Here is a 12428-nt window from a genome sequence, read left to right on the forward strand (position 1 = left end):
TATGCCAGGCACTATGCTAAAGCCTTTATAAAAATTATAAAAACTTGACAGCAATCCTATGAGAAAGGCATTATTACTAACACCATTTTATTGATTAGGCAACTGAAGCTCCGAAGTTAATTAAATAGCTCCAAAGTAACAAAACTGAGAATAAATAGAGTCAGGGCTTGAATTCAAGTCTAACTTAAGACAACCGAATCACATACAAACCCAGACTGCACAAAGAGAGTAAATATACACACAGATCAAGGGAGGTCATGTTTCATCATATGTCTAACCCAAAGTTGTCGAGAATGTTTCTGGGGAAAGCACTGCACTAGAGGAATTCTAAAAATGAAGCAGGACTACCACCTCCAGGAATACGGAAGAGATGAACATTTCCCTATAACTCCCAAAGCAGGAACAATCCAAAACCCACATGTTTTATTAAAACACACATAACAAAGCTCTGAAAAGAGAGAAAAACGCAGATTAACAAGAAACTTCGAGACCTAAGAAAAAGCATGATAGTACTGAAAGAAAAAACTGTTAACCCAGAATCCTATACCCTGCAGAAATATCTTCCAAGAATAAACACATTCCCAGACAAAAGAAAATTTAGAGGATTTGTGGCTACACTAAAAGAATGGTTAAAGGATGTTCTTTACAAAGAAAGGAAATGATGAAAGAAGGAAATCTGGAAGGAAAATAAGAACATTCGTATACCCAATAAATGCATACACAATAGGCTTTCCTTTTCTTCTTCTTCAGTTTTCTGAATTATGTTTGACAAGTAAAGCAAAAGTGTAACACTACCTGATGTGTCTCTAAACGTATATACAAAAAATGCTCAAGAAAATTATACTATAAATAGGGGAGGATAAAAGGACAAAAAGAGAAGCAAACTTTCAATAATTTATTAGAGTTGATAGAATGACAACACCAATAAACTGATAAATTGTATGTAGACATACATTATCTAGAACAATCATAAAAGCCCCACAAAGAAATATACTCAGAAACTACTAATAATTCAAAATGGAATTCTAAAAAGTGTTCAAGTAACCTACGGGAAGGCAGAAAAAATGAAAACAGCCGAATGGAAAATGAAAGAAATAAAACACAAAAACTAAGATGTAAAACTTAAGTCATGATTTATCAATAATTATATTGACTATAAATGGTCTAAAAACACGAATTAATAGAGACAGTGTTTCTAAAAGGGAATAAAAGAGTAGATTAAAAAATATGACCCAACTATGCGCTGTCCTACAAAACTAACATCAGGCTATTTTTTTAATTAATAGTAAGGTCATATTTTTAAACTTAACAGTATAGATAGGCTGAAAGTAAAACGATAGAAAGAAATACATCATGACACTTTAACCAAAGGAAAGCTGGAGAGGTTGTATTACTACCAGATAAAATAGACTTCACAGAATGAAAAAAAAAATTATCACAGACACAAGGGATATTACATTATAAAGGTCAATCCAAAAGAAGACATAACAATCCTAAATGTGTATGGACTAAACTACAGAACTATAAATAAGTGAAGCAAAAATTTATAAAATTGAAAGGAGAAATAGACAATTATAAGAGACTGCAATACCCTTCCCTCAATAATTGCTAGAAGCAATTAGACAGGAAATCAGTAAAGATAAAGAGGAATTCAACAAAGAACATTAATCAACAGGAGCTAATAACACCCAAAAAAGATGTCCTTTTCATTATAGGGGTCTGGAATGCAAAAGTAGGAAGTCAAGAAACACCTGGAGTAACAGGCAAATTTGGCCTTGGAGTACAGAATGAAGCAGGGCAAAGGCTATAGAGTTTTGCCAAGAGAACGCACTGGTCATAGCAAACACCCTCTTCCAACAACACAAGAGAAGACTCTACATACGGACATCACCAGATGGTCAACACCGAAATCAGACTGATTATAGTCTTTGCAGCCAAAGATGGAGAAGCTCTATACAGTCAGCAAAAACAAGACCAGGAGCTGACTGTGGCTCAGATAATGAGCTCCTTATTGCCAAATTCAGACTTAAATTGAAGAAAGTAGGGAAAACCACTAGACCATTCAGGTATGACCTAAATCAAATCCCTTACGATTATACAATGGAAGTGAGAAATAGATTTAAGGGACTAGATCTGACAGACAGAGTGCCTAATGAACTATAGACAGAGGTTCATAACATTGTACAGGAGACAGGGATCAAGACCATCCCCATGGAAAAGAAATGCAAAAAAGCAAAATGGCTGTCTGGGGAAGCCTTACAAATAGCTGTGAAAAGAGAAGCGAAAAGCAAAGGAGAAAAGGAAAGATACAAGCATCTGAATGCAGAGTTCCAAAGAATAGCAAGGAGAGATAAGAAAGCCTTCCTCAGCGATCAATGCAAAGAAATAGAGGACAACAACAGAATGGGAGAGACTAGAGATCTCTTCAAGAAAATTAGAGATACCAAGGGAACATTTCATGCAAAGATGGGCTCGATAAAGGACAGAAATGGTATGGACCTAACAGAAGCAGAAGATATTAAGAAGAGGTGGCAAGAATACACAGAACTGTACAAAAAAGATCTTCACGACCCAGATAATCACGATGGTATGATCACTCACCTAGAGCCAGACATCCTGGAATGTGAAGTCAAGTAAGCCTTAGAAAGCATCACTACGAACAAAGCTGGTGGAGGTGATGGAATTCCAGTTGAGCTATTTCAAATCCTGAACGATGATGCTGCAAAAGTGCTGCATTCAATATGCTAGCAAATTTGGAAAAGTCAGCAGTGGCCACAGGACTGGAAAAGGTCAGTTTTCATTCCAATCCCAAAGAAAGGCAATGCGAAAGAATGCTCAAACTACCGCACAACTGCACTCATCTCACACGCTAGTAAAGTAATGCTTAAAATTCTCCAAGCCAGGCTTCAGCAATACGTGAACCGTGAACTTCCTGATGTTCAAGCTGGTTTTAGAAAAGGTAGAGGAACCAGAGATCAAATTGCCAACATCCTCTGGATCATGGAAAAAGCAAGAGAGTTCCAGAAAAACATCTATTTCTGCTTTATTGACTATGCCAAAGCCTTTGACTGTGTGGATCACAATAAACTGTGGAAAATTCTGAGAGAGATGGGAATACCTGACCACCTGACCTGCCTCTTGAGAAATCTATATGCAGGTCAGGAAGCAACAGTTAGAACTGGACATGGAACAACAGACTGGTTCCAAATCGCGAAAGGAGTACATCAAAGCTGTATACTGTCGCCCTGCTTATATGCATGAAGTACATCATGAGAAACGCTGGGCTGGAAGAAGCACAAGCTGGAATCAAGATTGCTGGGAGAAATATCAATAACCTCAGATATGCAGATGACACCACCCTTATGGCAGAAAGTGAAGAGGAGTTAAAAAGCCTCTTGATGAAAGTGAAAGAGGAGAGCGAAAAAGTTGGCTTAAAGCTCAACATTCAGAAAACGAAGATCATGGCATCCGGTCCCATTACTTCATGGGAAATAGATGGGGAAACAGTAGAAACAATGTCAGACTTTATTTTTTGGGCTCCAAAATCACTGCAGATGGTGACTGCAGCCATGAACTTAAAAGACACTTACTCCTTGGAAGAAAAGTTATGACCGACCTAGACTGCATATTGAAAAGCAGAGACATTACTTTGCCAACAAAGGTCCATCTAGTCAAGGCTATGGTTCTTCCAGTAGTCATGTATGGATGTGAGAGTTGGACTGTGAAGAAAGCTGAGCGCCGAAGAATTGATGCTTTTGAACTGTGGTGTTGGAGAAGACTCTTGAGAGTCCCTTGGACTGCAAGGAGATCCAACCAGTCCATTCTAAAGGAGATCAGCCCTGTGTGTTCACTGGAAGGACTGATGCTGAAGCTGAAACTCCAGTACTTTGGCCACCTCATGGGAAGAGTTGACTCATTGGAAAAGACTCTGATGCTGGGAGGGATTGGGGGCAGGAGGAAAAGGGGACGACAGAGGATGAGATGGCTGGATGGCAACACTGACTTGATGGACGTGAGTTTGAGTGAACTCCGGGAGATGGTGATAGACAGGGAGGCCCGGCGTGCTGTGATTCATGGGGTCACAGAGAGTCGGACACGACTGAGAGACTGAACTGAACTGAATGACACTTTTAGAATATTGCTCTCAACAACAGAATATACATTTTTTCCCCAAGTGGCTATGAAATATATACCAAGACAGACCATATCCTAGACCATGAAACAAACCCCAAGAAATCTAAAGAACTGAAATCATAGAATATGTTCTCTGACAGCAAAGGAGTCAAACAATAAATGAAAAACAAAAAGAGAAAAATCTCAAATACTTGGAAACTAAACAAGGTATTTCTGAATAATCCACCAGACATATCAAAATTTGAAGGGCACAGTGAAAGTAGTATGGAAAGGGAAATTTATCACATTAAATGTCTGCATTAGAAAAGAAGAAAAGTCTCAAGTCAATAAACTAAGCGGCCCACCTCAACAACCTAGAAAAAGAGCAAAATAAACTCAAAGCAAGCAGAAGAAAATAACAGAGCGCAGAAAAAAAAAAAAAAAACCACTGAAATAGAGTAAATAGAGAAAATCAATCAATTAAAGAGCTGGCTCTTTGGTAAGATCAATAAAAGAGCCATAAAACTGGAAACTCCCAGCGATAGTGACCAAGAGCAAAACAGAAGACACAAACATCAGAAAGGAACAGGGAATAAGCCTGGCCTACAGTCAGCAGAAGAAGAAGGAAGTACTATGAACGCCACATTTATGAATTTGAGAATTTAGATGAAAGTTACTCTAAAAATCACAAACTAACCCACCTCATCCAATGCGAAATAAATCATTTTAATAGTTGTCACTATTTTAAAAGTTAAACTTGTCATTTTAGAACTCCCAAAAAGAAATCAGCAGGCCCAGACAGTTTCACGGAGAATTCTACCAAATGTTATAAAGAAGAAATAACACCAATTCTACACAATATCTTCCAAAAATTCAGAAGAGGAGGGAACGCTTCCCAGTCCATTTTATGAAGCTAGAATTACCTCTGATACAAATACCAGGCAAAGACAGTACAAAAAGATAAAACAGCAGACCAACATCCGTCATGAATATAGACAGAAGAATCCTTAACAAATTATTAGTAAATAAAATTCAGAAATATATAAAATGAATTCATTTTTCTCTACTCTTGTTGCCATATAGCGCACTATCAATGTGCCTGATACATTTTTGTTACATCCCCCATTAGGATGAAGCTCCGTAAGGGCAGTGCTTTTTGTCTATTTACTCACTGCTACTGCCGCATTCTAGGTCTAGAACAGTGCCTGACATACAGCAGACTGTCAATAAATATTTGTCAAATGAGTCAGCAAATGACTCAAATTGCATCCAGAAACAGACTCACAGATTTAGAGAATGAACTAATGGTTGCCGGGGGAAGGATGGGTGAAGGGATAGTTAGGAAGTTTCGGATGGACAGGTACACACTGCTATGTTGAAAATGGGTAACCAACAAGGACATACTGTTCAGCACAGGGAACTCCACTCAATGACGTGTGGCAACCTGGATGGGAGGCGAGTTTGGGGGAGAATGGATGCATGTATATGTATGGCTGAGTCCCTTCGCTGTTCACCTAGAACCATCACAACACTGTTATCAGCTATACCCCAATACGAAAGAAAAAACTTGAAAAAGAAAAAAGGTTAAATGGCAGAAGGGTATATATTGGTTTCCATGAGTAGATCGATTCAGCTCTATCATATGTCCTAAGCCTCTTTTAAAGCTCCATGACTTCAAGCGCCTCCTCTACGTATCAGGCACCTGCCAGATGCTGTACACACATCTCTATTCTTCACCACCCTCTGAGGTGCGAGAGAGATCAGCAACCTGTCCAAGTCCCTCAGCTAAAAAATACACAGTCCAGATTTGACCCAGATCTACCAAATTCTAAAAGAACTTACTGTTCAACCGCAATCAATACTGCCTAGTATATATTAATAAGGTTCATTACTAATATTTATTTTACAAGTCTAAGCATACTCTTTCCAAATAATTGTATGAAAAAATGCAGATTTATCAATAACTAATGAAAAGTTGAGTACCTTGGTTGAGGCCTGGTCATACTGTGAAGTTGTTCTCACTAGTTCATCCCGGGTTTTGTTCAAAACTTTCTCTTTTTCGTTTAATTCCACTTTTGCTTTCTCCAGTTGGAGTTGGAGTTCTTGAAGTTTATTCACTTGGCCTTTCATTTCTTTTTCTTGTCCTTGCAGACATAGTTCCAGCTCACTAATCTTGCTCCTTAGTTCTTTAAATCACAAACAAAACCCATACTTCAATTAACACATATTTTTCACAAAGAAATTTACAACTAAACTCAGAATGTATCACCGTTACTACACTCTGAAATCTTTGGTGAGTCAAATAGAAATCAATTCACATTAAACAAAGAAGCTTTTAATTGGATTTAATTTCAATATTTAGTTTTTATTGTTATTTGTATTCAAAAATCCTATTAAAAGCAGAAGAAAACTTTTATGTTTTCATAGAAAACTTGTGGCAGGGGAGAATGCTTTTCTAAAATCAGGAATAGTATTTTATTGAGACAACTGCAAAAATTGTATCACATGTAATACCCCATGTTAAAATTACCACTTGGTTTTAGACACCCTAAAACATTTGCTTGCTTGTACCTGTATCAATGCAAATGAGTGCTAAGCAGTGAAAACTTCATCCCCCTGTGTTCTCTAGTGGCTTTACCTCCAATAAAGAGCAAGACAGTGTGAGCCTCCTCTACTGCCAAAATTAACACTAATTTCTTTTCATTTTTTTCTCCCCACACATACACAATACTGGTTCCAAAGGCACTGGCCGTGCAATAGCTAGCTCTCACCAGTGCACGCTGATGCTGATTTTCAATCTATCACAGCACTGGAAATGATCATAGTCTGCAGAGCAGATTCCAAACCACCACCTGGCACCCTTGGCTGTCAGCAGCAGCGTGGCGCAGCAGCCAAGGTTACAGGTTTGCCCCCATATGGACAACCTGGCAGCACAAAGAAAAGCTGTTCTGTAGACACACGCCACACCTCTGGCCAAAACTAGCTTGTTCCACGGGCCACAAAAGGAGCCAGGTGAGAAGCGCAGGGAATGACAACAGTAACCACTTTTCTCTGCTTCACAAAGTCAAAGCCACTCACCCTACTTTTGAAGTCTTCACAGCACCAGCTTTTTGGTAAAATAAAGGTATCTTTCCAAATGGTGATAGCTTTTTTCATTATCCCAAAGACACTATTTTCATATTACCAGGCTGGGATGTTAACCACGGATGGGTCTAACAAAACACATTACCACTTTCTAGGATTAAAAGTGTCTGAGTCATGTCTGAAATTATCTCAGAAAATTTAACTCAAGAAGTTACCTTGGTTCTGTGCTTTCAACTGATCCAAAAGATGAGAATTGCTAGAATTATCACAGAAACTGCTATTAGCATCTGTTTTCCCTATTTGCAAAGTTGATCTACTTGGAGTCACTTCTTGTTCCCCAGAAAAATGAGATGCAGAGAAATCTCTCCTAACTGGAGTTTTTAGAGTGTTAGATGAAAGACGGCTTGGGGTTTTTTCTTGTTGCCATGAGAACACAGATGAAGAAGCCTGATGTCGGGCGATGTCCCGGTGATTCATGGTGCTTTGGGGAATAGCCTGGCTTGCTTTCTGTAAAAACAGAAGCCCTTTAGAGCCCTTTAGAAGTCACAATATTTAAGACTACGTACTAGACTCACAGACATAAATATGCTCATGAAAGAGGAAAGTGGTGGTGGGGGAAAAACTACTACATGTAATATAGATAAACAAGATCTTACACACAGGGAACTATATTCAATAACTTGCAATAAACTGTAACAGAAAAGAATATGAAAATGTGTGTGTGTGTGTGTATATATATATATATAACTGAATCACCTTGCTGTACACCTGAAACTAATACAACACTGTAAATCAGCTATACAACAACTAAAATTTTAAAAAAAGACTACGTACTTATTTTCAAATAGAACATAAAGCCACGCCAAGAAGGTATTTAATAGCACTTCTACTGTGTACCAAGAAAGAACATTCATCAAGTCAGAGGACACACTGAGTCCCATTACCCAGAGAAATGTTCTAATGGTCAGACTTACCACTGGAGGGTGAAGCCAGTACCATCTGAGGTCCAATCTATTTTAACTGGGCTCAGCTTTTGTATTTATCCTGCATCCCTCCTATACTTCATAAAAACGCATGTGAGCACTCACTGCCATTGTGAATTCTGAAATATGATCTTCCTTTGCCCATCCTTGGTCCCCTCCCCCTAGAGCTTTGCACACAGAGACTCAGAATTCAGTACTAACTAAAGAACTCTTCCATCTTCCACCACACCGTTCCCCCCAAGAAATGTCCTGAGAGGCATTCTGTATTACATAAAACACATTTGTGGGTCTTCTGCTGTTTAGAATCCTGTTTGTTCTCTCTCTCCATTCTGACAAACATCAAGTTGCAGCTACAGCAGCTGAGTTAAATTTTTTATAGCAGGGGCTTTTCTCACCACGGGGAGAGGTTTAATGTTTCTGGAGACTCACAGTCCTCCACAAAATAACTCTGGGAACAGATGTCAGGGCCAGAATTGATACCAATGACTGAAATGGGTAACAAAACAAATGATATTTCCAAGACAATCATAAGTTTACTGTTTAACTTTTATTCGTGTTGAAAAGCAATGCCTTTGCTATGTATCAAAACTCTGGTGATCTCAAAACAAGGGTTAAAGGCTTAAAAAAAAAATTGAAATTGCTAAAACTCTAACAGATACTTTTTGATCCTCACTATTTAAGGCATCTACCTATAAATTCAGCCTTAACCTGTCTGCTAAGTTGGGCCATCTCACCAAGTTCACATGCTTAGTGGAACTGTGCCATTCAGTACCAAACTGGAATTTAAAAAAACAAAAAACAAATAGTACCATGTGAGCAGAAATGGGAAAGGTATATTCTACAGATACAGGACTGACCCTGAAAATACCTGGTAACTAAAAGCTGGGGTTCCCAAAACATGCGTTTTATTTTATTGATGTTAAGCAAATCTTTCACCTACCTCTCAGCCTTTTTCCCCTATCAAACTGGAGTTTAAATCCCTTGTCAGCTACTTATTTAAAAGAACTAGAGAGATAATGTTGACAACCTTCTCACCTGAAATAAACATTTCATTAATAATGATCCCTAAACCTCTCATCCCTGTTAAAAGTGAAAGTGAAGTTGCTCAGTCATGTCTGAATCTTTGCGACCCCATGGACTGTAGCCTATCAGGCTCCTCCGTCCATGGGATTTTCCAGGCAAGAATGCTGGAGTGGATTGCCATTTCCTTCTCCAGGGGAACTTCCCGACCCAGGAATCGAACCTGGGTCTCCCGCATTGCAGGCAGACGCTTTACCGTCTGAGACACCAGGGAAGCCCTGGTAAGGTCTGAATAGGAACCAATTGCCTCCAGGTGCCAAAGTCAGCCAGGAATAACTGGTCCCACCCTCTCCAAACATATTCTTTATCATAAGATCTTAAGTATGTTTCCACAGTTTCTGGGGAATTTGGGGCCTATTTGATATTTAGAGATCAAGTCACCTGCCCAATCCATTTTATTCCACTCTTAACCTACTTTTAAACTTAAAAATATCATAACCAATGAGCCAGGAACTGTTTTCTCAGTGTAAGAAAAACGGGTCAATCCTATGCAGAGCAGATTTTTCCTTCTTTTTTCTATCCTACCTATATCAAAGTACTTCAACTGCACACTCCATTAAAAGGCCCATAATTAACTTACCTTTGCCTGCAAGGCTTTTACCTCTGCCTCTAATCTTTTTCGTTCTTCAACTTCTTTATTATATTTCTCTTTTAGATCTTCATATTTGGACCCTAAACACAGACAACGAGATACAGTTTCAGTTTGATCACTGATTTTGCAAAGAATCATTATGATAGTCTAGAAATGAGTATCTTCATACATCAGATAGAAAGAACATTTTGGTTAAGCCAACCAATACTGCTCAAATTACCCAAGTATTAAAATGCATGGAAAGACAAGTATTTTGAATATTCCAAAGCTGAATTATTTTTAAAAATACCATAGACGGATAAAGTGAAAAGCTTAAAGGCTGACTGATGGTGCAACATATTTCAACAGATACACAAATATATGTGTAACAACTAATGGCTGCTTTTTGTTGTTGTTTTTAATGCTTAAATTAGAAGCTGAATTCAAGGTTGAATGATTTCATTTTCTTGGGCAGAATTAAAATCTCAACAAAAGAGTTATTTATACAAAGGGAAAAGAATCCTTACCGCTATAATACTGGCTTGGTGTGAGCGGAGTTGCAAAAATTTTCTGTGGTGTAAGGCATGAATTCAGAGAGACATCCGCAGATTGTGCCACTTGCTGGCTTCTTTCAAGTTCAGATTTACACCTGTGAGAAAACAACCCGAGAGGATGCCACACCAGAGTCACGGCTGCAGAACGCCACCACCACACATTCCCAGAGAGCAACAAACTGACAAGAAAACCCACTGGCTAAGAATTCCTGCCACTGCATTTATCCAACAGACACTTCATAAGAACTAATTGCGAGACAGTCCTTTGTCTCCAAAGAAATTCGGTCTGGTTAGGAAAACAGAAATATAAGCCAGCCAATTACAGTGTGATAAAGGCTATAATGAAGATCTGTAATAACCACTATCACAGCAAAGAAGAGTTGGGAGGGTTGGGACACATTCCAACCAAATTTTATATTCTAGGCCAAAGAAAGACACGGTGTTATCAAAAAAAAAAAAAAAAAAAAAACCCAGAACTTAAGACAGGAGGACATTGGTATCATTGAAGCAGGGGCTCAAATCTTGAAACTAGATAACATTACATATAATATTGTCATTATATTAATAACATAGATTTTGGCAAGATCCTTTTGACCTACCTTCTAGAGAAATGAAAAGAAAAATAAACAAATGGGACCTAATTAAACTTAAAAGCTTTCAGACAGCAAACGAAATGATAAATAAGATGATGAAAAGACAACCCTCAGAATGGGAGAATGGAGAAGGCGATGGCACCCCACTCCAGGACTCTTGCCTGGAAAATCCCATGGACGGAGGAGCCTGGTGGGCTACAGTCCATAGGGTCGCTAGAAGTCGGACATGACTGAGCGACTTCACTTTCACTTTTCACTTTCATGCACTGGAGAAGGAAATGGCAGCCCACTCCAGTGTTCTTGCCTGGAGAATCCCAGGGACAGGGGAGCCTGGTGGGCTGCTGTCTACGGGGTCGCACAGAGCCGGACACGACTGAAGCGACTTAGCAGCAGCAGCAGAATGGGAGAAAATACTTACAAATGAAGCAACTGACAAAAGATTAATCTCCAAAATATACAAGCAGCTCATGGAGTTCAATATAAAACTACAACAACAGGGCTTCCCTGGTGGCTCAGTGGTAAAGAATCCACCTGCCAATGCAGGAGACATGGGTTCGATCCCTGATCCAGGAAGATCCCACGTGCCGTGGAGCAACTAAGCCCATGCACCGCAACTACCGAGCCTGTTCTCTGGAGCCCCAGAGCTGCAACCACTGAGCGCACGCATCCCAACTCCCAAAACCCGCATGCCCTAGAGCCTGTGTTTCACAAGAGAGCAGCCCTGCTCACTGCAACTGGAAAAAGAGCCTGCACAGCAATGAAGACCCAACACAGCCAAAAATAAATACGGAAATAAAAATTATTTTTTAATCAAAAAAATGGAAGATCTAAACAGACATTTCTCCAAAAAAGACAGATAGACGCCCAACAACATGAAAATATTCTCAACATCGCTCATTATTACAGAAACACAGATCAAAACTGCAGACAGGTATCACCTCACACAGGTCAGACCAGCCATCATCAAAAAATCTACAAACAATAAATGCTGTAGAGGATGCAGAAAAAAAAGAGAGCCCTCCTGCACTGCCAGTGGAATGAAAATTGATACAACCACTGTGGAGAACAGTACTGAGGTTCCTTAAAAAAGCTAAAAACTACCATATGACCCAGCAATCCCACTACTGGGCATATACCTTGCTGCTGCTGCTGCTGCTGCTGCTGCTGCTGCTGCTGCTGCTAAGTCACTTCAGTCGTGTCTGATTCTGTGCGACCCCATAGACAGAAGCCCACCAGGCTCCCGCATCCCTGGGGTTCTCCAGGCAAGAACACTGGAGTGGGTTGCCATTTCCTTCTCCAATGCATGAAAGTGAAAAGTGAAAGTGAAGTCGCTCAGTTGTGCCGACTCTTAGCGACCCCATGGACTGCAGCCTACCAGGCTCCTCCGTCCATGGGGTTTTCCAGGCAAGAGTACTGGAGTTGGGTGCCATTGCCTTCTCCGGGCATATAC

The 12428-nt window shown here is 39.5% G+C and overlaps 1 protein-coding gene across 1 annotated transcript in view; it reads right to left on the bottom strand.

The window, feature by feature from the left end:
• Positions 1–12428, bottom strand: part of CENPF (centromere protein F) — a 64561-nt gene that overhangs the window by 42451 nt on the left and 9682 nt on the right. Inside the window, exons 4-7 of the mRNA XM_013970408.2 lie at positions 10359–10480; positions 9841–9932; positions 7413–7704; positions 6097–6299 (exon numbers count right to left, since the gene is read on the bottom strand). Of these exons, the coding sequence (XP_013825862.2) occupies positions 6097–6299; positions 7413–7704; positions 9841–9932; positions 10359–10480 (709 nt within the window). The remainder of the gene's footprint in view (positions 1–6096; positions 6300–7412; positions 7705–9840; positions 9933–10358; positions 10481–12428) is intronic.

The sequence above is a fragment of the Capra hircus genome, chromosome 16, assembly GCF_001704415.2.
Source record: "Capra hircus breed San Clemente chromosome 16, ASM170441v1, whole genome shotgun sequence".
NCBI classification, from domain to species: domain Eukaryota; kingdom Metazoa; phylum Chordata; class Mammalia; order Artiodactyla; family Bovidae; genus Capra; species Capra hircus.